This window comes from Miscanthus floridulus, unplaced genomic scaffold, assembly GCF_019320115.1.
Source record: "Miscanthus floridulus cultivar M001 unplaced genomic scaffold, ASM1932011v1 fs_53_1_2, whole genome shotgun sequence".
Lineage (NCBI taxonomy): Eukaryota > Viridiplantae > Streptophyta > Magnoliopsida > Poales > Poaceae > Miscanthus > Miscanthus floridulus.
Genome location: NW_027096903.1, coordinates 33,756 through 59,182, shown reverse-complemented (window position 1 = coordinate 59,182; position 25,427 = coordinate 33,756). Strand labels below are relative to the sequence as shown.

General features: G+C 49.5%; 1 protein-coding gene and 1 pseudogene across 1 annotated transcript; one reads left to right on the top strand and one right to left on the bottom strand.

The window, feature by feature from the left end:
* Nucleotides 1-5,321: 5,321 nt before the first annotated feature.
* LOC136532154 (aquaporin PIP2-4-like) lies at nucleotides 5,322-7,933 on the bottom strand (annotated as a pseudogene).
* Nucleotides 7,934-12,762: 4,829 nt separating this feature from the next.
* On the top strand, nucleotides 12,763-13,534 carry LOC136532153 (protein S40-4-like). The gene has a single exon (XM_066524759.1). The coding sequence runs from the start codon at nucleotides 12,850-12,852 to the stop codon at nucleotides 13,348-13,350; it is 501 nt and encodes a 166-aa protein (XP_066380856.1). The 5' UTR covers nucleotides 12,763-12,849; the 3' UTR covers nucleotides 13,351-13,534.
* The last annotated feature ends 11,893 nt before the right edge of the window (nucleotides 13,535-25,427 follow it).

Here is a 25,427-nt window from a genome sequence, read left to right as displayed (position 1 = left end):
GTTGGCTTCGATGCCACGCTCGGAGACGATGAAGCCGAGCAGCATGCCCCTCGGGACTCCGAAAACACATTTTTCGGGATTGAGCTTGATGCCGTTCGCCCGAAGTTTCGCAAAGGTGCGTTCAAGGTCGGCGACAAGGTGGTCAGCCCGCTTGGATTTGACTACGATGTCGTCGACATAGGCCTCAACGGTTCGCCCGATGAGGTCTCCGAAGCAACTAAGCATACAGCGCTGGTACATCGCCCCAGCGTTCTTCAAACCAAACGGCATTGAAACGTAGCAAAATGATCCGAAGGGCGTGATAAAGATGTCGCGAGCTGGTCGGACCTCTTTCATCGCGATCTGATGGTAGCCTGAGTATGCGTCAAGGAAACAGAGGGTTTCGCACCCCGAGGTGGAATCGACTATTTGGTCTATTCGGGGCAAAGGAAATGGATCCTTTGGACACGCTTTGTTGAGACCAGTATAATCAACACACATTCTCCATTTCCCACTCTTTTTTCGGACAAGAACAGGATTTGCTAACCACTCTAGGTGGTATACTTCCTTAATGAATCCTGCGGTCAGTAGTTTGGCTATCTCCTCGCCGATGGCCCTGCGTTTCTCCTCATCGAAGCGGCGCAGGCGTTGTTTCACCGGCTTGGAGCCCGGGAGGATCTGGAGGGTATGCTCGGCGACCTCCCTCGGGATGCCCCGGCATATCCGAGGGTTTCCACGCAAAGATGTCCTTGTTGGCGCGGAGGAAGTCAACGAGCCGCGCTTTCCTATGCGGAGGAGAGCGCGGTCCCCGATTCAGACTTTTTTGCCCTCGAAGCTACTGGGATCCAAGAGGACGTCCCTGGAACCCTCTACTGATTCGAACAATCCGGACGACTTCTTTGCGTCGGGTGTCCCTTCAATGACCTCCTCCCTGAGGGTGACGAGCTCTTCGGACGCGATGACCGCGGATGCGTGTCCGCAGCATTCGACCTCGCACTCGTAAGCGCGCTGGAAGGAGGTGCCGATGGTGATGATCCTACGGGGACCTGGCATCTTCAGCTTCAGGTATGTGTAATTGGGTACGGCCATGAACTTCGCGTAACATGGTCGCCCCAGAATGGCGTGGAAAGTCCCCGGGAATCCCACTACATCGAAGGTGAGGGTCTCAGTTCGGTAATTGGATCGATCCCCAAAGGTGACGGGCAGGTCAATCTGCCCCAGTGGCACGGCTTGCCTTCCAGGCACGACGCCATGGAAAGGTGCTCGGACGGGACGGAGGTGCGTTCGGTCGACGCCCATCTCGTCGAGCGTCTTGGCGTACATGATGTTGAGGCCGCTGCCCCCATCCATCAGTACCTTGGTGAGCCGCTTTGGACCGACGATCGGGTCGACGACAAGCGGATACCTCCCCGAGTGTGGGATGGCATCTGGATGGTCGGACCGGTCGAAGGTTATGGCGGATTCTGACCACCGGAGATAAGCTGGCATAGCCGGTCCAGCGGTATAGACCTCTCGACGTGCGACCTTCTGGCGGTGCCTGGAGTCGTAGGCCGCTGATCCTCCAAAGATCATGAGGGCACCGGTCGGTGTTGGGAAGGCGTCGTCCTTCTCCTCCGTGTCGTCAATGGTGGGAACAGGCTCCTTCCCCTTCTCCTCCTTGTTCAGGCCCCCGGCCAAGTATTTGCGCATAAGGCCGCATTCCTTGTATAGGTGCTTGGCCAGGAAGGCGTGGTTTGGGCATGGCCCCTCGAGCATTTTCTCGAAGTGGTTCGGAGTGCCCTCCGCGGGTTTCCGGCCACCTTTGCGGTCGGCTGCGGCCACGAGCGAGTTGTCGCGCCGCTGCTTCTTACTTTTTCCCTTTGGCGGGACGGTTGGAGGCGCCTTCGCTGGCGCCCTCGTCCCGCCTTGTCTTTCCGTCGGAGCGATCAAAGATGGCTCCGACTGCCTCTTCTCCAGAGGCGTGACTGGTGGCGATGTCCAGAAGTTCCTTGGTAGTTCGCGGGCCCCTGCGTCCTAGCTTGTGGACCAGGGACTCGCAGGTCGTTTCGGACAGAAAGGCTCCTATCACGTCGGCGTCGGCGACGTTTGGAGCTCGTTGCACTGTCGGGAGAAGCGCCGGATGTACCCGCAGAGGGTTTCATCGGCCTTCTGACGGCAGTTCTTGAGGTCCCATGGGTTTCCAGGGCGTTTGTACGTGCCCTGGAAATTACCCACGAAGATCTCAGTTAGATCCACCCAACTCTGAATAGCATTGGACGGTAGGTGCTCCAGCCATGCTCGTGCCGAGTCGGCCAAGAACAGCGGGAGATTGCGAATAATAAATTATCATCACTCGCACCACCGGCCTGACATGCAAGCCGATAGTCTTCGAGCCAAAGCCCGGGATTTGTTTCGCCAGAATATTTAGGAATGTTCGTAGGCGGTCGATACCTTAGGGGGAACGCGGCGTTGAGGATGTGCCGGCCAAAGGCCTGAGGGCCGGGCAGAACGGGGCTCGGGCTTCGGTCTTCGTTGCTGTCGTAGCGCCCTCCACGTCGGGGATGATAGCCACAGCGCGCTGCTTCTCCCTCGTCACCGTGGGCACGTCTCCGGGCGTCGATGATGCTGCGTACGTCGCGGCCACGGCCGAGGCGTTGAATGTACAGGGACGACGGAGGGCTGCCCGCCGGCTGGCGGTGTTTGTGTACGGAATGCGTCCTTGGTGGGGACGCACTGAGGGAGCGTGCTTGCTGGTGTCGGCGTGTCGCGGTCGTAGACAACGAACTTTCCGCTCTGCTGCGCTGCTGCCGCTCGAGCAACGTTGCGAACTCTCCCGATAAGCGTGTCGATCCTCGGACGTCGCCGGCCTCCGGAGGCCCTGCAAGCAAGCGGGTCGCTTGCGGCGATGTTCTGGTGGGCTCGGGCAAACGTGAGGAAAGGCCACCATCCGTCGCGTGAGGAATCCTTTGATGTACGGTGCGGGCTGTGGCCGCTGCTGCGTCCCCCACGTCTTTGCGGCGTTTCAATCTTCGCGATTGATGTCAGCGTATTACCGTGCGAGCCCTTGCCCGGCCTCGTCGATCTCTTGCTGACGAGCCCTTAGCTGCTCCATCCTCAGGTGGGATGGGGCTGTCCCCTCTTCCCCGGATCTGCCGTCAGGATTGTTTGTAGGGGTGGCCTCTTCCCTGGAGGCGCTTTCGACGTGACCCTCGGGGGTCTGCGTCATGTAGCACTCTCGGGAAGGATGGTGGCTCCCCCTACTGGAATCTGAGCTGGAGAGCGATACAGGCTTCTCGTTGAGGAGCTCGTAGAGGGTCTCCGTATCGCGCTCAATCACCCCCACGAACTCGATGTCCGTGGGTGATTGAACCACTCGTAGCGCCCAAGGGCGGCCGGCGGTCGCCGCAGCGTTGCGGAGACCGAATGGAAACGCTGTCGGGGCGCTCCATACGGACCTTTCCGGATACATGGTGGCGTCGTGGGAAGCCCCCTTGGGTGACGGGACTCCTCGAGAGTTGTCTGGTGGGCCCTCAAGCCTGAGACGGCTGAGGTTGATGGAAGGGGGAGAGGGGGCGGCTGAATCAGTCAGCGCCAGCTCTCCTCCTAGCGTGATGATGAAATCCAGGTCGCCGAAACGCACGTGTGCGCTCGGGGCCCAGGTGATTGCGTGGGTGGCCATCCGAGACCTGATTTGGAACGCGCAAAGCCCCTACCTAGCGCGCTAACTGTCGGTGTTTCGTACAAGCACCGGCAAGTAAATTTATAGTAATGCGCGTTAGGTTCGGATGGTGCGCTAAAGGACACAGGAATTATACTGGTTTGGGCGGAACGTCCCTACGTCCAGTTTGTTGCTGCTTGTGTTATTAGCACCGTAAACGATCTGTAGTAAGGGATACAAACTGCCGAGAGAGGGACTGGTCCCAAGTCTCTAATCGAAGGACTGAAAGGTGGTCAAGAGCTTCGTAGCTGCTTGAATGTGTGTGAGTGCGTTCTATTGTTCGGTCCTATTTTTTCCCGTCCCTTTGATGGAGGACATGCCTCCCCTTTTATAGATGAAGGGGCGGGCTTTACAAGGGTGAGAGCTCCAGGATGCGTACTCTACTTAGCCTTGTGGCTCATGTCTACCTGGTCAGGTCCTCCATTCTGATGAGTGCGAAGGAAGATAAGTGCTTATGATGTCGTCAATATCTCTGTAGGATGTCAGATCGGTCACAGCATGCTGCCCCCAGGGTATGGGCTGTAGTACAGTGGTTTTGACTTAGGGGCCTCCCCCCAGCCTTGCTCCACACGCCTTCTGGTTCCCATGATGAGAATTCGGGGTCGGGGTCCGGTGTAGTGCCGTGGCCAAGGCTCTCTGACTTGGAGGACCTGAGGGGTCGGGAAGAGGGCCCCCCGCTCCCTTGGGTCCATAGCGTGGTGACGGAGTATCCGTCGTTCGTGGAGATAGCAAATCCGTTCTTGGAGCGTAGCGGTTGTCGTATATCTTCGTTGGGTTCCGTGTCCCAGAGCTGAAGGCGGCGCCTACAACTCTACAGAGTGAGGTGCACGCACCTGTAATACCTTTTGGGCTCTGCGGCGCCCGGAAGGGTCTAAGCATCAGTCCTGTCGTTCCCTGACAGTTCTCTTCCTGTCAGGGCGCAGGGTATGGTCGTTGGAGTCATGGTTGACCCGAACGTCTTGTCTCGTCCTGTACCCATCGTTACCAAGGATAGATATCGATCAGGGCGAGGCTCGTTCTGGGCCGTCGGGTGAGGCGGAGGCCAATCCCTATCTCCTGGGCGAGACTAACCTTATCCCTCCGGGATCGGGCGAGGCGGAATCTATCCCTTAGCCTTCGGGCGAGACCGAGCCCGCCCTATAGGCGTCGGGCGAGACGGAGATTAGCCTTGAGCCTTTGGGGCGAGGCAGGGTTATCCCATAAAGGCGTCGGGTGAGGCTGACCCCACCCCTCCGGGATCGGGCGAGACGGAACTCATCCCTCAGCCCTCGGGCGAGACCGAGCCCGTCCTCAAGGCGTCGGGCGAGACGGAGTTTATCCCTCGGCCCTCGGGCGAGACCGAGCCCGTCCCAAGGGTGTCGGGCGAGGCGGAACCGAACTCCTGTCATTCGAACAAAGGATGACATGGCGCCCTTATGCGTCCAGAAGTTTTTTACGTTCGGTGGTTATCGGTTCCACCTTCTGGGGTATCCCGGTATTAGGTCCCCGATATATATACATACATTGTGATGGAATAGCAATGGTCGTCGTAAGGCTAGAGCTAGCTTATTAGCTTTGTCCTGAGCCGTTGGTTCGCATTAAGTAAACAAAATCATTGTTTTATTGCCAACTAGCAATTGAGCATGAGAAAAATTGAGCAGGCTTTCTGAATATCGTGCCATTTTTAAAATTCTTAGTGCTAATGATAGGTGATACGTGTACGTACTTGGTCGTCCCAGGCCTTGTCCTGGTTGTAGATGACCGCGGCTCCCAGGCTCCTCGCCGGGTTGATGCCGGTGCCGGTGATGGGGATGGTGGCCAGGTGCACCATGAACACCGCGAACCCAATTGGGAGAGGAGCCAACACCTGCATATATATATAGAGATCCAAGGAAAAACCATAGTCAGTGCTGCGTATATTTTAATTTAGCTCGCCGATCGATCAGTTACATCATCGTAATTTTCCTAATGATCCACTACATCATCCGAACAGCTACTGACAAAACGGGTATCCTTTTAAATGTGTCCCAGCAGAAAAAAATAGCACAGGATTTTGAAATCGCGTGGTTCTAGCAGGCTCCTAGCTAGCTACTGTAGAAAGTAGAAAGGGATGCATCACAAAATCTGAAAGGCAAAATAAGCAACCACACTCGACCAGAAGTTTCTCTTGGAATTTTGCACCTTGCTGCTATATATCCCTAACACATTTTATCGTCATGAAATCATTTGCAATTCGATGGCCACCTCACGTTCGCTGTAGAGGGCGCAGCGATTAAGACGGGGACAACTGAAGACACTACTGCTGCCTACGCACACGAGAATCTTCCTATCTGCTTTATTGGCATATGCAGTGTGCCAAACTGCCAATTCATGCATGCATCCGGCAGCAGGATACATCTTCACATGCGTCTGATTTTGAGAGCTCTGCACAGCTGGGATTCGGGACCATTGCTGTATTACGTGCCCTACATGGAATGTCTAATTGTGTTGCATTACACTGTATTTGTGGCATGAAAAATGATTGATTTGTCGGGCTCATGAGCTATCATGTCTGAATTGCTATATGGGCGTTGCCTCGTTGGTTCATTCAGTATGAACTAAGCAGTAGAAATTCAGACTCTACCTAGATGTTCAGAAAGTGGGACGATTAATTTGTTAGGATGTTTCTTGTATGTTGCACGCTTAATTTACCAGCCCTACCCAACTTGGTTACAAGTTATGACAAAGGTCTTTGTGTTAATGTAAACGCTTCCCGCGCTGAAGTGATTTGCGCTCTAATTAATTTTTACTCTTAACTGGAGTCTGCACTCTAGCTTTTCCTTCTGATGATGGCTTTTTACTATGAAGTTTGCTCGTATTCCCGCAAAGTTAAACCTGAGTTAAAGCTACTCTCTCCGTCCCAAAAAGAATAACGTTATAGAATGTGTGCAAGTCAAATTTTCTCAACTTTAATTAGATTTATAGAAAATACGTGCAACATTTTTATCTCCAAATAAGTACATTCAACGATCTATCTAATGATATTAATTATATATTATAAATATTAATATTCTTTTATATATAATTTATTAAAGTTAGAAAAACTGACTTCTCGAAAAACAAGAATGATTTATATTTTATGACAGAGAGTCCTAAGTCGTCGAAAGGACTGATGCACGTCAGGTCAAGTCCTTTCTCAACTCACTTCCTGGTTTCTGCAGGCTCTATTTAACATCTGTTTAATTTCTGCCTTTGGTCGAATGCATAACTCTACAGTACAGTCTTTAGCATCGATCGAGTACTTTGTATATATTGCCACTAGCTAACAGTAACAGTTCACTATTGTTTTACTGTATATACATGTCTTCATATATCAGCAGTGTACCAGGCCAGAATTGAATTAACTGTGTATATGTGTGTACTCACCGGGACGTGGGAGTCACGGGCATTGCGCTTGGGGTCGGTGGCGGAGAAGACGGTGTAGACGAGCACGAAGGTGCCGATGATCTCGGCGGCGAGGCCGGTGCCCTTGGAGTAGCCATCGCTGAGCCCGTTGGCGCCGCCGCCGTAGCGCACGTAGTAGGCGCTCTAGAAGCCCTTGACGAGCCCCACGCCGCAGATGGCGCCCAGGCATTGCGCGATGAGGCTCCGTTCGCTTGTCTTAAAAATGGTTTGTTCGGCTTCTTTTTTCAACCGGAACAGTATTTTTCTCTCACAACAATTCAGCCGGAACAGTGTTTTTCAGCCAAGTTTCAGACCAGCGAAGCAGCGCGCGGACCAGGGACACCTTCCTCGCCAGGAACAGGCCGAAGGTCACGGCCGGGTTGATGTGCCCACCTGCATGCGTACATAGATATCTTCGTGTCACGCACACGATTCAATGCAGTAAAAGAGCGGCACGCGCATATATATGCTGCATGCAAGGGTGGCGGCAGGACCGGACCTGAGATGCCGGCGGTGCAGTAGACCAGGATGAAGATCATGCCGCCGAAGGCCCAGGCGATGCCGAGGACACCGACGCCACCGCACGCCGCGTCGGGGCCCGACGCCGTCGCGTCCGCCTGGTGCTTGTACCCGATGACGGTGGCCACGGTGATGTAGAGGAAGAGCAGCGTGGCGATGAACTCGGCGATGACCGCGCGGTACAGCGACCACTTGGTGAGCTCCTCCGCGTCGATAAGCGGCGCCGGCGGAGGGTCGGTGTAGTCCTTGGCCGAGAACTCGCCAGCCTCGGGCCCCGATGCTTCGATGTCCTTCGCCATGTCAGACTCAGACCAGCAGCAGCTGCTCTCTAGCTGGTAGCTTAGCTCAGGTTCTACGCTTGTGCTTGCTGTGTGGTGTGTGAGGCCGGAGACGGGAGAGCCGAGGTATATATATGGGGCGCGGGAGGAGGAGGACGGCTAGCTCGTGCAGGGGAGAGGACGAGCTCATCACCTCGATGATGGTTTGCTTAGCAACCGCTTGATTACAATAATTTAGTCAGGGATAAGGGTTTAGCTTCTGTTTGAGGGTTTTTTTGGATATAATTTGCCGCCCACAACCGACTAAACCCTCATCATTATGTCAGCCAGAGTCGCGAACTGGTGGCCAGTGATTAATCGGAGGGGCTATTCACTTATTCTATATGCCTTGTGTGCTTACGTACTGTACGTTCTGAAAAAAGATTGAGATCCTGACGTGCGTCTGAAAGCACAAAACCTCTGGTGCTTCCAATTACTGGTCCAGCTTCAGTGGCGTGGCGGTACATGACCGTATATATGCTGTGGCTAGGAACTTGTCAGATCGAAGAATTAGCTAGGTGGATGAAACTACTGTGAAGTAGAGCGAGCACTGAGCGCGATGACTACAAGCATATGTGCAGGCGTGCAGCTAGAAAAACAAATCAAACAACCAAGAATATGGCCGAGTGCACGCCGTGGAATATATAGCGACGCATGCGCTGTCAGCATGGCTGTCATCGTCGTAAGCGACTATCAGGACTTCTTGTTTCTTCTTTAAAAAAAACTTATCAGCTAAATTGAAGTCAGCATGCTGCATTTCTTGCTCGACATATACATATTTCAACTGCCAAATTGCCAGTTGGAAAAACGAGGCACACATTTGGCATGGACATTATTATTCAGATGAAGAGTACGGGGTGGATATATACTTACAAAATAAACACAATTAGCTGCATTATCCTCTGAAAAAAAATCATAGTAGTACTTATCCGCCAATGGAGATGCTCGGAAACTTGATGATTGGCAATAATAACAAACAGGAACAGCGAATCATTGGGTTGCATTGCATCACGCACAGGCAGACAGCGAGCCCTACAAATTGAGATTCTTATCGCAGGCTCTGTATGAGCGTGACGGCATTAGCTGTCGTCCTCGTCCTCGCCCCTTTCTGAAGGAAAACTCGAGAGGCTTCTAGCATGGCACGCCGTTATGTAAAGGGCTCTAAACCTAATCCTGCCCCCTTCTGGACCACACACGAACTCCCCATGCATGACCATTAAGTCTAACGTATCCGCAAATGGAACTGATATGGTCGATCATTGGAGATTAATCAGGGCACTTTGCATGAACAATGTTCCTCGGTTTGTTTTATGAGCTGTCCTGGTGATGAGTTGTGATTTTGTTCTCTTCTCGTTGCGTTCTCCCTGTTCAATGACTCGTAGTACATCCACATAAGCGAAATTAAACGGTCGGGGGCGCTGCCCATTTGTCCTTGGCAAGTTAGCATCATCTGATCATCTCGCTCTTTGGCTGATCGACGAGAGAAATCAGCCAGGCCACTTTCCCTGATCGATGTGGACAAGCATGACTATGTGGAGATGCCCTGCTCTGTCAGTTCTCCTCTAAAAGCTATCATCCCTAAATGCCCTCGAGATAATTGACTCAAGTGATGCCTTTTCTTTGACTAAAGGTGATGATCATGTCAGATATCAATGTCCAGTTGAATACCTCACCATTGCAGAGTGTGGTGCTAATGGAGGGTAGCTAACGCATCTATTGCCTTATTTCCAAAGCTCCACAAATTCATTGTTTGCAAGTGTGAGAATTTTACTAGGTTTGGTGTGGTGGACCAGCAAAGATGAGACGAGGAAATAGCAGCCGAAATATAAGGACTATTGTTATTACCTCCACAACTACAAAGTTTGAAAATCTTTGACTTCCCAAATTCGGCCCTTCCTATTTCGCTCGATGGAGGCAAAGACTCAGAGCAAACTAGAGACAGAGAAGGGGGCCTCCAAAATCTACGTTTCTTTCAAACATTGCAGATAAGCGGTTACCCCCAAGTTACTCTCCTCCCATTCCCCATCATCCTCTTCTTGTTTCCCCTGCCCAACCTCCCTGGATTCTTGTTTCCCCTTCCCAGCCTCCCTGGCCGGATTATGTCTCTTGAAGGCATAGTGGGTGTAGAGACACTTTTGCCTCTCTCACACCTCACCTCTATCACTATTTTATACATATGGGGATGTATGGATTTAAGAGGTGAGGGATTGTAGCCACTCCCTGCTCAAGGTCATCTTATTGAAATTGTCAGTGAAATCCCCAATTCTCGTGTTATTTCACTACCACCCAAAACTATAGACACTTCAGACCCTTCTCGTGTTGTTTCACTACGACCCAAAACTATAGACACTTCAGACTGAATGCGTTGGAATGTCCTTTATTGTACCCATGTGTAGCTTGTTGTCTTACTCACTATTTGAATTGAGCTTTCTTAGGGACAAAGAGGTACAACACTTCACACAGTAGCAAGATGAGCTACTTCAGCTCCTTACTTCTCTCAAGAACAATCAACCTTTAGTACTGAAGTGTTGTTATTGTAACCTTGACATCAGGCCATAAGGGCCAAATCATCCATATATTCATGTGGGGTCTCTCCCTCCTCCCCGGTGATTTCATAAAAAAAAGAACAATCAACTTCTAGTACTGGGACAAGATGCAGGCCCTCCCTCCATGTTTGCATAGAATTCCCAACATTAAGAGAATAATCATATACCAATGTGTGGCCCATCTGGTCATTACCCAAGGATGGCCTCTAAGGTACACTACAAGAGTTGGAAATACACAGATATCCAGCCATCCAATGTCTGTCCAAGGATCACCTGCCAATTAAGTTCACTACAAAAAAACTAGTGGTTAGAAGCAGCACAGACATCTTGTCGATACCAAAAGTGGATGACCTTTCAAGTTGCCTATGAGAATTTGATGTCCAGTATACTGAAAGCAAAGAGCTAGGAAGGCAGTGCCGTCAAGTTGATTGGAACCATTGCAATAGTCAAAGCCTGATTAACCCCAAAGTAACAAAGAGGTGGAACTTCCTAACCACCAATGTACTTTGGGTTGGCCATTCTTCTTTTGTTTATTGACCACAATTATCGTTTCCTTCTAAATAACCCAACTACGTGTTATATAAAAATAGGATAGACAATTTTCACATTCAAAAAATTAGTTAGGGAGGGCTGGCCCAAAAAAAGAAGAGAGAAATTTTGGCTCTTTAATATTAGCCTTTTAGGTATTAGATAGAGTGGGGGAGAAACATCATACCGCAACGCTCAGACTTCATAGGCTTTTTTTTTGTCCTTTGCGGAAGCGATAGGAGGCCCGCTCGGCCAACATATAGCACGGCCCATTTTGTTGGCCGCCCTGCATCTGTCTTCCCGCAGTCTCCCATAGCTGTGAACAGACTTGGGCTCAAGCCTACCGGACATCAATGACTGCCCTGGCCCACTTCCTGTCCAGTGTCCACGGCGATCCACCGTGAACCGCGCTGCCTCCATGCACGGAAAAAAAATTCTACGCATACTGTATTCACCACTGCAGCATGCATACATGGCGTGGATGCCTGACACGGGTTAGACTTTGAACGATCCAACGCTAGTCGAGGAGTAGGCTCCAGCCAGGCTCGTTCGCGCGGCCACACCCATCCGCCGCAGCCGTGAGTGCACGTGGGCTCCCCACAGGATTTCTTCGACGCGCAGCGCAGGCGCAGCACGGCGCGTCGGCACCGCCACCGCCACCGCCACCGCCAAGCAGACTGGCCGGCCTCATCTCTCCGGCCGGTGTCTCCGCAGCGATCGAATTCCCCGGCCTCTTTGCAGACACCAAACGAGAGGCCCTCCTGCACCTCGCTCTGACGAGCCGCTGACACAGAACCACACTGCACGTGTGCCTGCAAAGCGCATCGACATACGGGCGCTGTCACGCACGGCCCAGGCCAGTCCGGATGCGCCCCGGGCTTGTCGCGGGTTACACGCCCACGCGGCGCGCGGGAGCGGAGCCACCCCGGCGTGGCCACGGCCGCCTGCTGGCCGGGTCCACCCGCTCCGGCGCATCCACTGCCATCGCTCCGAGCTCCGGCCGAAAGCGACGGCACCCATGCAGCGGATAACGATCCGGAGCGGCGTGTGTACGTGTGATGGACTGGTGGTCCGCGACACGTCGGGCTTGGACCCCCATCGCAGACGCCGTCATCATTTGCCACCTAATTTTATTTTATTATGTTTCTACATCCAGCGAAGTGTCAATCACAAGTTCACGGCGAAACAATCTGACCATATATACACGTAAGAGCGCGCATCGCATTTCGCTGCAAAAGTCTTCCAATCCGCTTTGTAGGATTGTAACGTAAGACCGTAGTATTTTACATGATCGGATAATAATGCTCAGACAGTGGGAATATTTCACATTAACAGTCATGATGGTTAACAAAAGGAATTAGAGGACAACTCGTCTACAAACTCTCCTATATGTTTTCAGGTTGGCACACAGATAAGTCTCTGTTTCCCCGTCGTACTATATATACTGTACTACTACTAATCCTGCCCAATACTTTAATTTCTGGTTCATTATCCAAAACGAAAACGTTGGGCCTGGCACATTATCAACATCGGCTGACGGTAGCGACGTGGCAGCACCTCACTACCCGAATCGGACTTCGCTCAGAAATCAGAATAAACAGTCGCCCATTGCGTCCTCCAGGTCGTAGCGATCCGAACGTTGTTGTTAAAGAGCTCAGAGGGCGAAACCGTCATTGCATAAACGACCTTATCCGTTTCCACCCGCTTTCCTTTCTCGCCTATAAATTCACGACCCAACTAAACCACCGCCGCACGCACTCATCTCCTCCTCCACACGGGCACTTATTTCTTTTTCCCCTCCCTGGTCCTACCATCCCCTCCTCGCCCGAAGTCGACGGTAGACGTGGCGGTAGTACGCACAATGGCGAGGACCACGCGGTCGGCGGCGACGGAGCGCCGGTACCTCCACTTGGCGCAGGCGCCGCACGGCGTCGTCGTGCCGACGAGCCCAGCAGCCGCCGCCGGTGGCGCTGGCGAGGACTTCGACGAGTCGGACATCTGGGGCGCGTTCGCGCCGGCGGAACCGCCGCAGGCGGGCCCGTTTCGGGCCGCGCGGAAGGCGTCGCCGGCGAAGCCGTCGCTGGCGCCGGACGGCAGGGCCGCTCACGGGTCGCTGCCGGTGAAGATCCCGGACTGGTCCAAGATCCTGGGCAGCGAGTACCGGCCTGGCTACCACTACGGCGCAGGCGGTGCCGGTGACTGGGAACTCGATGACGACGAGGACTCCGTGGACTGGGTGCCGCCCCACGAGCTGGCGGGGCGCCGCCGCGCCGCGTCGCTGTCGCTGAAGAACGGGGTCGTCGGCCGGACGCTCAAGGTCCGGGACGCGGTGTGGAAGCGCACCACCGGGTTCCAGGACTGACTGGCGGCGACGACGACGACGACTTGGATGGCTGACGTCATTTTGCACTCCTAGGTCCTAGCTGTCTGTTTCGCTTTGACAGAGGAATTTCGTTTAGCTTTCGATGATCGGGACTAGCTAGCCAGTTAATTTGTTGCTTCAGCTTATGAGTGGTGCAGATAGTTGATGCATGTTGTTTTAGTTGTGTTTCTCGCTCTCGCCTCGCTAAGCCTTGGCAATGCATGCAGGTTTTTAATTTCTGGCTATAGCCTCCGCTATCTCTGACTATAACTATTTGAAATGAATTTAACTAAGTTTTTTTTATAAGTTAACCCTTAGCTGCTGCTATAGCCGGTTATAGTTTGGACATAGATAGCTAAATGGTTTAGCCGGCTATTTAAAACATTGCAATGCATTGAGGAGATGAGGAGGTCTAGGTCTAGGTTTGTATTTGTATCATTGATTGTTCATCGTTGTTGCATTTGCTAGTGAGGGCGCGTTTGGCCGGGCTCCCGCCGGCTCTGGCTCCCACATTGTAGCTCAATTGTAGTGCGCAGGAGCTGGAGCCGGTGGAGTAAAAAAAAACGAGCTTCTCCAGCTTCGGCGCTGTCAGTGATAGAGGAAAGGATGAGAGAGAAAAACGGTTTCGATGAACAATGTCGCTACAGGAGATGAATAGGGAGACGTTAGAGGAGCCGGAGCCGCTCGGAGCCCGGCCAGACGGGCTCTGAATCATTTGTGTTTTTCAACAATGTGAATGCAGGTGACCTCACGTCGTGTATGCCTAGGCATCGAGCTATAGGAGTAGTAGCTAGCTAGCAGTGAGGGACATTGCGTTTATGGTAGAGCATAATATCATGCAATGCGAGGGATCAATTCGGTATCGTTATCCGTGGACAGTAGAACTGACTTCCTTGTTGGCCTAATTACTGTAGCATCATATTATCAAATAGTGGACGAATTAGGTTTAAAAAATTCGTCTCGTAAAGTAGCCACAATCTAAGCAATTAGTTATTTTTTAGTTTATATTTAATACTCTATGCATATGTTAAACATATGATATGATAGGGACTAAACTTCAGAGGAGGAACTAAACAAGGCGGACGGTTGTTTCGGGTGGTATTTAGATTCAGGGTGTAAAGTTTTGGGGTGTTACATCGGATGTTACGTGGGGATGTCGCATGGGGTGTTCGGATACTGATAAAAAAACAAATTACAGAATTCGTCAGTAAACCGCGATACAAATTTATTAAGCCTCATTAATTCGCCATTAGCATATATGTTACTGTAGCACTTTATTGTTAGATCATTGACTAATTATGCTTAAAAGATTCGTCTCATAAAGTAATCGTAATCTGTGCAATTAGTTACTTTTTTAGTTTATATTTAATATTTTATATATGTGTCTAAATATTCAATGTGATAGGCATAAAAATTTAGGAGAAACTGAACCAGCCCTCGATCTGTTTCTCTTCAACTTCAAGTGCGTGTGTTGTCTTCATTCGTCGCTGCAGTGCAGTCTCTGCAGTGACATCAATCCTCGGTGATCTCAGCCTAGCCTATGCAAGCATCCGTCATGCCCTGCCGGCGCCAACTGTCCGCGAAGAAACCGTTGGCAGTGCACTCCAATCCGCCCAGAAAGTCTCACCAATAACAGCTCTTGCTTACCAGAGAAACTCACCTCACCCCTTGCTGGCTTACGTACGTCGTCGTAGTTGTATACTAGCTAGCTAGCGTGTACACTATGAAACAATGCTGTGTCATCCTCGAGTCATCACCTTGACCGTGTTTAAATTCCCTCCGCGGTCAATGCACTGACGGTGGCTCCACGCACGGCGCCATAAATATCAGGTTTAACCCAACCTTTCGACGGTTAGAGCAGGTTTCTAGAGGAAGATTATTAGAAGATTTGGGGGGCCTTCCATATTGGAGTTTGCAGCTTATGTACCACAGACACTTTGTGTACTCGTACTAGATGATTTTTTATTTGAGCGATGTTGCTTAATGAAGTTGTAGATTGTTCTGTCTTTTCTTTATAAATTGTAGTTTGTCCGTTGTTAGTTTCTTTGTTTTAGTTGTTATTGTAGATGCTCGACCCCTTTGAAGTTGATGTCGCCGCTTCATTGTACTGTCCAGTCTAAGATTTTTCTTTAAAAAATAAATAATGATCACCTTTTCAGAGCAGCAATACGGCCGATGAATGCCCCTGTCTATGGGGTCGTACCCGGCATGCGAGTATCACCCCTCGGGCGGATCACCCTGCCCGTTACATTTGGAGGACGAGCAAACTTTCGGATGGAGACGCTCGACTTCGAGGTAATCGACCTCCCTGGCGCTTATCAAGCCCGAGTCTCAGGCTACCAGGCGCACTCTTACGATGAGGAAAACCTCAACATCGCGGCGGCAGCAATTCGAACCTCAGGCTACCATGACCAAAGTCGCACCCGAGTCCAGCACAAGGAAGCAGTCTGTGGGAGCCTTCAAGCCCACTGAGGACACCAAGGCGGTACAAGTTGACCCCGAAGACACCAGCAAAACCGTTCGGATCGGTTGCAGCCTTTTCGACCAGCAAGAGCACGAGCTCACCGACTTCCTGCTCCGAAATCGGGACATCTTTGCATGGAAACCTTCTGACATGCCAGGAATCCCGAGGCAGGTCACCGAGCATAGCCTCGATATCTTGCTCGGATCCAAACCGATCAAACAGCGCCTCCATCGTTTTGACGACGAAAGGTGGAAGGCCATTGCAGAAGAAATCGCCAGGCTCCTGGCGGCAGAATTCATCAAGGAAGTCTTTCACCCCGAATGGATCGCTAACCCGGTCCTGGTTCAGAAGAAGAATGGGACCTAGAGGATGTGCGTGGACTACATCAACCTAAACAAGGCATGTTCAAAGGTACCCTACCCGCTATCGTGAATCGATCAAGTCATTGACTCGACCACAGGTTGCGAAACCCTCTCCTTCCTGGACGCATATTCAAGGTATCATCAAATCACGATGAAGGAGACCGACCAGCTCACAACTTCCTTCATCACCCCGTTCGGCACCTACTGCTACGTCACCATGCCGTTTGGACTCAAGAACGCAAGAGCCACCTACCAGAGGTACATGAACTGATGCCTCGGCGAACTCATCGGGGACATCGTAGAAGTCTACATCGAAGACATCGTCATAAAGTCTAGGAAAGCTGACCAGCTGGTTAGCAACCTAGAGGCCGCCTTTACTCGTCTCAGAGAATTCTGGATCAAGCTCAACCCTAAAAAGTGCGTTTTTGGGATCTCCAAGGAAAAGCTTTTCGGGTTCATTGTTTTCAAGCGGGGCATCGAAGCCAACCCGGAGAAGATTACAACGATCAAGAATCTAGGTCCCATCACGAACCTAAAGGGAGTCCAGAAGCTCATGGGATGCCTAGCCTCCCTTAGCCGATTCATCTCGCGGCTAGGGGACCACGGCATGCCACTATATAGGCTCCTAGAAAGGCCGACCAGTTCACCTGGACGACTGAAGCGTAGGAGGCCTTCAAGAAGCTCAAAGCGTTCCTAGCAACGACCGCCACACTGGTATCGCCAGAGAAGGGGGAACCACTCCTTCTCTACATTGCCGCAACCACCCAGGTGGTCAATGTGGCGCTCGTCGTCGAGCGAGAAGAAAGCAGGCACTCGCACAAGATCTAGAGGCCGGTATACTTCATCAGCGAAGTTCTATTGGACACTAAGGTGCGTTACCCATAGATCTAGAAGCTTATCTACGCCATCCTCATTGCCAAATGAAAGTTGCTGCACTACTTTGAGGGGCACCCCATTATAGTCGTGGCGTCTGCCCCGCTCGGTGACGTGGTTCAAAACCGTGATGCCTCTGGTCGTGTGGCCAAATGGGTAGCCGAGCTCATGGGTTACCACATCACATACGTCCCAAGAACGGCGATCAAATCGCAAGTCCTCATGGACTTCATTGCTGAATGGACCAAAATACAGACGCCTCCACCTCCGACATATCAGGAATACTAGACGTTGTATTTCAATGGGTCGCTCATGGCCGTGGGAGCGGGGGCCAGGATAATCTCCCCAATAGGAGAGCACGTGGAGTACGCCTTCTAACTCCACTTTCAGGCACCCAACAACATTGCGGAATATGAAGCCCTCATCCATGGCCTCATAACTGCCTCTGAGCTGGGCGTCCGTCGCCTCTTCATCAAGGGGGACTCAGAGCTGGTCATAAGCCAGGTCATGAAAGAAGCATCATGTCACGATAGCAAGATGGCGGCTTACTATAACGAAGTTCGGAAACTCGAAGAAAGATTCGACGGGCTAGAACTCCACCACATCCTCAGGCGAGACAACCTAGCCGCTGATTCCCTAGCTAAGATCGCGTTGAGTTAGGGACCAGCCCCGTTGGGAGTGTTCGTCAACGACGTGCATGAACCATCGGTACAAGCCATTTGGTCTCATGACCTAATGATAGGCGCAGCTGGCAAGGCAGAACCCACCCTGCCGGTCGAACACCACCGCTACCCAGAGGCCGCGAGACCTCTTGGACTGATGGCGATCGACCAGGCGGTGACGAACACCAGGTCAGATTGGACTGTGCCTTTCATAGAATATCTAGAGTGAGGGAATTTAACAGATGACCTAACGGAGGCGCGACACCTAGCAAGGTGCTGCAAAATCCTACATGATCATAGGAAACATCCTCTACAAGCACAGCACCTCAGGGATTCTCTAGAGATGCATTTTGTAGGAAGAAGGGCGTCGGCTTCTACAAGAAGCCCACGTGGGAATCTGCGAACATCATGTAGCGCCCAGAACGCTGGTCGGGAAAGTCTTTCGGCAAGGCTTCTACTGGCTCACAGCGGTCGCGGATGCCCAACAAATCATACGAAGCTGCAAAGGATGCCAGTTTTACACGCAGCAAACACACTTGCCTGCACAAGAGCTACAAACCATCCCGTTAACGTGGCCCTTCACAACCTAGGGGCTCGACCTGCTCGGACCATTCAGGAAAGCACCCTGGGGGTTACACCCATCTTCTGGTGACAATCGACAAGTTCACCAAATGGATCGAAGATAAACCCATAACAAGAGTAAGATTTGAAGACGCGGTGGAATTCTTCCTCGACGTCATATATAGATTTGGGGTCCCAAACTCCTTAATCACTGACAACGATACGCTCTTCATCGAGAAGAAGTTCCTCCGATTTTGCGATGACCACGACATTTGAGTCGACTGGGCCTCCGTCGCTCACCCACGAACGAACGGCCAAGTGGAGCGTGCGAACGCCATGATACTTCAGGCTCTCAAACCCTGCATCTTCGATAGGCTTGAAAAATTTGTGGGGTGATGGGTGGGGGAGGTATCGGCCATGCTTTTGGGCTTGAGGACGACTCAGAACTGGTCCACTGGCTTTACACCGTTCTTCATGGTGTATGGCACCGAGGCCGTCCTACCGATCAACCTCGACTATGGAGCACCGCGAGTCCTGGCGTACGACGAAGCCAAAGCGGAGAAAGACCGGCAAGACGCACTCGACCAACTGGATGATGCCCATGAGACTATGCTTCACCGCTCCACAAAGTACCAGTAAGCGCTGTGGAGGTATCACAACAAGAACGTAGAGAGCGAGCATTCCAAGTTGGCGACCTCGTCCTATGGCGAATCTAAACCACCAAGGACATGCACAAGCTGACACCGCCCTAGGAAGGACCCTACATCATCGCCGAAGTCATCCGCCTGGGATCCTACCGACTCATGAATGACGCCGGTGAAGTCTACACCAATTCCTAGAACATTGAGTAGCTACGCAGATTCTACCCTTAGCTCTCCTTCCCAAATCTATGACAATCCTCCTATCCTCTATAATTAACGCCGTTCATGAAGGTATCATAGATAGGAATAGCCCTAGAAGAACAAGATGAAGGGTAGGACATGAAAAGGCAACGGGCGGAGCACACGTAAGACCTGAGCCCTCTTTTCTCACTTCTTTAATTTCTTGCACGACCTTCTCCTACATCATATGCAAGCGGTCGCTGTTAAGCCACGCAGCGACCCCTTGAGTCCACACGTAGAGCGACCCGCCACGTCCATGACCCCGCGTCGTGCCTAGGAATAGAACCTTTCGGCCAGTCCTTAGAAGGGCTGAGGCCAAAAAAGGGATAGGGGCAGGGAGGAGATGGCCCCCCATGGATCTAATTGGTGGTGCAGAGCCACATGACCATATCTCCCTGTGTTCGAGTCATCCACTTCAAAGTCTCCCGGGTTGACCCCTTTGGGGGAGAGGCATCTTGCCCTCTGGCTGCTGTGGAGGCGGTTGGGGACCAACAGGATTGACGGCTGATGATCTACGGGACATCTCATGTGAGGCACAGTCGAACTCCACGTCGATTGGGGATGATATCGGGTCCCGCTCAGATTATCCATCGACCCCGATGAGGCGCACCACTGAAAGCTCTAGTTTGGTTTTGGTGAATTGATGAAACCCTAAGTGCTAACCTAGTTTATCAAGTGATCATGAAATAGGTAGCACATTCCAAGTGGTGAAGCAAATGAAGATCATGACATGATGATGGTGATGCCATGGTGATGATCAAGTGCTTGGACTTGAAAAGAAGAAAGAGAAAAACAAAAGGCTCAAGGCAAAGGTATAAATGGTAGGAGTTATTTTGTTTTTGGTGATTGAGACACTTAGTGAATGTGGTCACATTTAGGATTGATAGCCGTACTATTAACAGGGGTGAAACTCGTATCGAAATACGGTTATCAAAGTGCCACTAGATGCTCTAACTCATTGCATATGCATTTAGGATCTAGTGGAGTGCTAACACCCTTGAAAACATTTGTGAAAATATGCTAACACATGTGCACAAGGTGATACACTTGGTGGTTGGCACATTTGAGCAAGGGTTAGGAACTTCACCAGCGGAGTGTCTGCTCATAGAGTGTGGATAGTCAGATGGTGCCACCGATGCCCTAGATAGAAAAGACAGAGGTCACTATAAGTGACCGGACGCTGGTCTCTATAGGACTAGCGCATCCGGTCAGGTGAAGCATGAAGATGATGGCGTCGGTCTCTGACCAGATGTTGGGTCACTAAGTGACCGAACACTGATAGGGTGCATCCGGTCCTGCTGATGTGGCAGTGCACAGGGGAGTCACCGTGTGACCAAATGTAGGGAGTGCCCGGTCGAGCATGACCAGACGCGTCTGATCGTGAAAAGTCATCTCTGGATGCTTATTGGAAACGACCGGACACTAGCGTTCAGCGTCCGGTCACTTTGAGCTGCTGCGTCCGGTCATCACTTGACCATTGAGATCGGGTGATCAACATTTGAAGAGAGGGGACACGTGGCATGCATCGCGTGACCGAACACCAAGGTCTAGCGTCCGGTCGATATGACCGGAGCGTCTGGTCACCCTGTGTTGTGCCCAGTGAAGGGGTACAACGGCTCTATTTCATGGGGGCTTCTATTTAAGCCCCATGGCCAGCTCAAGCTCACCCTCTTGGCCATTTGCATTGACATAGCAACCTTGTGAGCTTAGCCAAAGCCCTCCCACTCATCTCCATCATTGATTTATCATCTTTGTGAGATTGGGAGAGAATTCAAGTGCATTGCTTGAGTGTTTGCATCTAGAGGCACTTGGTGTTCGTGTTTCGCTGTGGGATTCGCTTGTTACTCTTGGTGGTTGCCACCACCTAGAGAGCTTGGAGCAGCGAGGATCGTTGAGCGGAGGGTGGTGATTGTCTCTGGCTCCGATCGTGGTGATTATGAGGGGTTCTTGACCTTTCCCCGGCGGAGAGCCAAAAAGGTACTCTAGTGGATTGCTCGTGGCTTGTGTGATCCTCATCTTATGTTGGTGGTGCGGCACCCTATTGAGGGTTTGGTGTGTGATGCCAATTAGCGCATGAACCTCTAAGTGAGTGAATCACCACAACGAGGAGTAGCTTGCCGGCAAGCAAGTGAACCTCGGTAAAAAAATTATTGTATTCATCATTTGATTCCGAGGTGATTGGTCTTCATTGATATTGATTCTTGTGATTAATTGGTTCACTCCTCGACATGGCGGTATAACTATCTTGCTCTCTCTCTTTACATTACTACAAACTAGTTATCAAGCTCTTTAGTGTAGCTAGTTGTGAGATCTTGTTAGTTTGGTTAGTGTGGCTCTTTAGTTAGTCTTTAAGAGCACACTAATTTAGTATAGTACCATAGCTATTGTGTGGTTAGAGACAATAGAGACTAAAATTGTGGTAGGTGGCTTGCATTTTTTAGTAGGCTAGCGCAACACTTGCTTCGCCTCATAATTGTCTAACTGGTTTGTTAAGTGTTGTGGTAGAAATTTTTATTAGGCTATTCACCCCCCTCTAGCCATTAGGACCTTTTAAGTGGTATCAGAGCAGGTCACCGTGATTTGAGGCTTAACAACCTTCGGTGTAAAAATGGCTCAAATCAACAACACCAAGAAGCCACCCCAATTTGATGGCACAAATTATCCGTATTGGAAATCGAAGATGACCATACATATCAAGTCAATCAATAGAAAAGTGTGGAAGGTGGTAGAAACCAAAATTGAGATTGGTAATTCAGAGAATCCCACCATGGCCGAAGAAGTGCTTCTCCAAAATAATAACATTGCTCTAAGTGCCATTCATGATGCAATTGATGAGAGAACATTTGAGCAAATCAAGAATATTGAGATGACTCATGAGGCTTGGAAGAAGTTGGAAGAATCATTTGAGGGCACTCAAGCTGTGAAGGGTGCAAAGGCATATATTCTCAAAAAGAAGTTCGCAAGCTTCAAGATGAAGGAGGATGAGAGTGTGCCGGAGATGTTTCATAGGCTTCAAGTGCTTGTCAATGATCTCAAAGCACTTGGAGAAGAGGTGAAGGACAAGGACTTCTCCCACAAGTTCTTAAGATGCTTACCTTCAAGATTTGGCACATTAGTCACTATTCTAGTGAGGTGTGGTTTGGACACCATGACACCAAACCAAGTGTTGGGAGATATAATGATCGATGATACATATAGAGATGATGACAAGAAGGAAAAAAGAAGGAGAAGAAAGATGAGAAGAAGAAGAATGTGGCATTCAAAGCCACATCATCCAAGGGCAAGGCAAGGCAAGAAACATCAAGTGAAGATGATGGCTCATGGGATGATGATGATGATGAGAAGATGGCTCTCTTTGTCAAGAAATTTGACAAATTCATGATGAAGAAAGGGTACCATGCTAGAAGAAAGAAATCTTCATCCAAGAACAAGGAAGAGTCAAGAAGGTGCTTCAAATGTGGAAGCAAAGATCATCTTGTTGCTCAATGTCCATACAATAACGACAATGATAATGACAACAAGAAGAACAAGAAGAAGGACAAGAAGGAAAAGAAAGAAAAGAAGGACAAGATGACCTTCAAGAAGAAGAAAGGTGGTTCATATGTGGTCGCTTAGGATAGTGATGCTTTCTCAAGTGATGATGACAAGACCACCAAGAAGAAGGCACTTGCAAGCATTGCTATCAATGAGAAGCCTTCTCTCTTCAACACTCCATGCTTCATGGCTAAGGCCACTAAGGTACAAACTTGTGATGATGGAAGTGATGATGAACATAATAATGAAAATGATAGTGATAGTGATGATGATGAACCTACTAAAGATGAATTATATGACATGCTAGAAGATGCTAAAGAACACTTTGACATTAAGAGAAGGGAATGCAAGAGCTTGAATAAGGAGGTAAAAGCCCTTAAGCAAGCCCTTGATGAGCTCAAAGCAACTCATGAAAGGCTAGAGGAAGCCCATGAGAAGCTCGGCAAGGCTCACAAAAAGCTTGAAAAGGCTCATTCCTCTTTGCTTGATAAGCAAAATAAAAAAAAGCATGTTAAAACTTGCAATATAGGCTTAACTTGTGATATAATCGATGAATCATTATCTATGCCTATCATTGTTGCTCCCACTAACCCTTCTTATAGTACTTCTACTTCCACCTCATCTAGTAGTGATGGTTTCACTTGTGATGCCTCACTAATGGTTGAGAATGAGAACCTCAAGAAAGAGGTCAACAAGCTCACTCACACTTTGGCTAAGGCCTATGGTGGTGAGGACCTCTTGCTTATGTGCTTGGGTAGCTAAAGAGCTTCTCTCTACAAAGAGGGATTGGGCTATACCCCCAAGAAAGACAAGACGACTTTTGCTCCTCACAAGACTAGTTTGTGAAGAACAATGGTTGGTTTTGCACTAGTTGCAAGCAAGTTGGTCTTAAAGAGCATGAATGTAAAAATAAGAGCAAAAATACTAATGTATCCTCTATTAAGCTTGCTTATTTTTATATGCTTACAAAGGGTGCAAATGGTGTAAAGGCTAAGTTCATTAGTAAACCATGGATGGGCTCAAAGAAGAAAGCCATTTGGGTACCAAAGAGCTTAGTGACTAACCTTCAAGGACCCAAGCAAGTTTGGGTACCTAAAAAGAATTAATCTTCTTTTGTAGGTCAATTACAAAGCCAGAGGAAGGCATTGGGTTCTTAATAATAGGTGCACTCAACACATGACCGGTGATGCAAGAATGTTCAACTCAATCAACACCACTATCAATGATGGTTATGATAGTATCACATTTGGTGACAATGGCAAAGGCAAGGTCAAAGGTCTTGGTAAGATTGCAATATCCAATGACATGAGCATATCTAATGTATTGCTAGTAGAGAGCTTGAACTTTAATTTGCTATCCGTGGCTCAATTGTGTGATCTTGAATTCAAATGCATATTTGGGGTAGATGATGTAGAGATCATAAGTGTAGATGGCTCTAATTTGATCTTCAAAGGTTTTAGATATGAGAATCTATATTTGGCTGTTTTCAATGCTAGTGAAGCTAAATTATCAACATGCTTGTTCACTAAATCTAGCATGGGTTGGTTATGGCATAGAAGACTTGGTTATGTTGGAATAAAACAATTGAATAGATTGGTTAAGCATGACTTGGTTAGAGGCTTAAAAGATGTTGTGTTTGAGAAGGATAAGCTTTATAGCTCTTATCAAGCTAGAAAACAAGTTGGAAACACCCATCCTAAGAAAAGTATGATGAGCACTAGTAAAGCATTTGAGTTGTTGCACATGAATTTGTTTGGGCCAACACAATACACTAGCATCGGTGGTAACAAATATGGCTTTATGATAGTGGAAGATTACACTAAATACACATGGGTATTCTTTCTAGTGGACAAAAGTAATGTGTTTACAACATTCAAATCATTTATCAAGGGCATTCACAATGAGTTTGAAACAACCATGAAGAGAGTTAGAAGTGACAATGGTAGTGAGTTCAAGAACACTAGAATTGATGAGTTGTGTGATGAATTTAGAATTAGACATCAATTCTTGGCCAAATACACTCCACAATCAAATGGCCTTGTTGAGAGGAAGAATAGAACACTTATTGATATGGCAAGGTCTATGCTTAGTGAGTACAATGTGAGTCAATCTTTTTGGGCCGAAGCTATCAACATGGCTTGCTATTGTAGCAACCGCCTCTATTGTCACCCATTGAAAGAGAAGACACCATATGAGCTCTTGAATGGTAGAAAGCCCAACATTGCATATTTTTGGGTCTTTGGTTGCAAATGCTATATCTTGAAGAAACACACTAGATTGGGCAAGTTTGACAAGAAATGTGATGAAGGATTCCTACTTGGTTTTTCCACTACAAGTAAAGCATATAAAGTTTGGAATTTAGATAGTGGTACTTTTGAGGAAGTTCATGATGTTGAATTTGATGAAACCAAGGGTTCATAAGAAGAGAATCAAAACTTGGAAGATGTTAGAGGTATTCAACTTTCAAATGTCATGAAGAACATGAATGTTGATGAATTGAGGCCTAGGCAAGTGAATGATGATGAAGATGATCAAGTGCAAGTGCTCTCTAACTTAAATGTGCAAGATGATACAAATCAAGCTAGTACAAGTGGCTCTCATGATAATGAAAAGATCAAGTGGCTAGTACATCATCTCAACCCAATGATCAAGCAAGTGTAAGCAATCAAGTTCCAATGCTCCAACCAACAAATATTATAAGGGATCATCCATTGGGCACTATAATTGGTGATATTTCTAG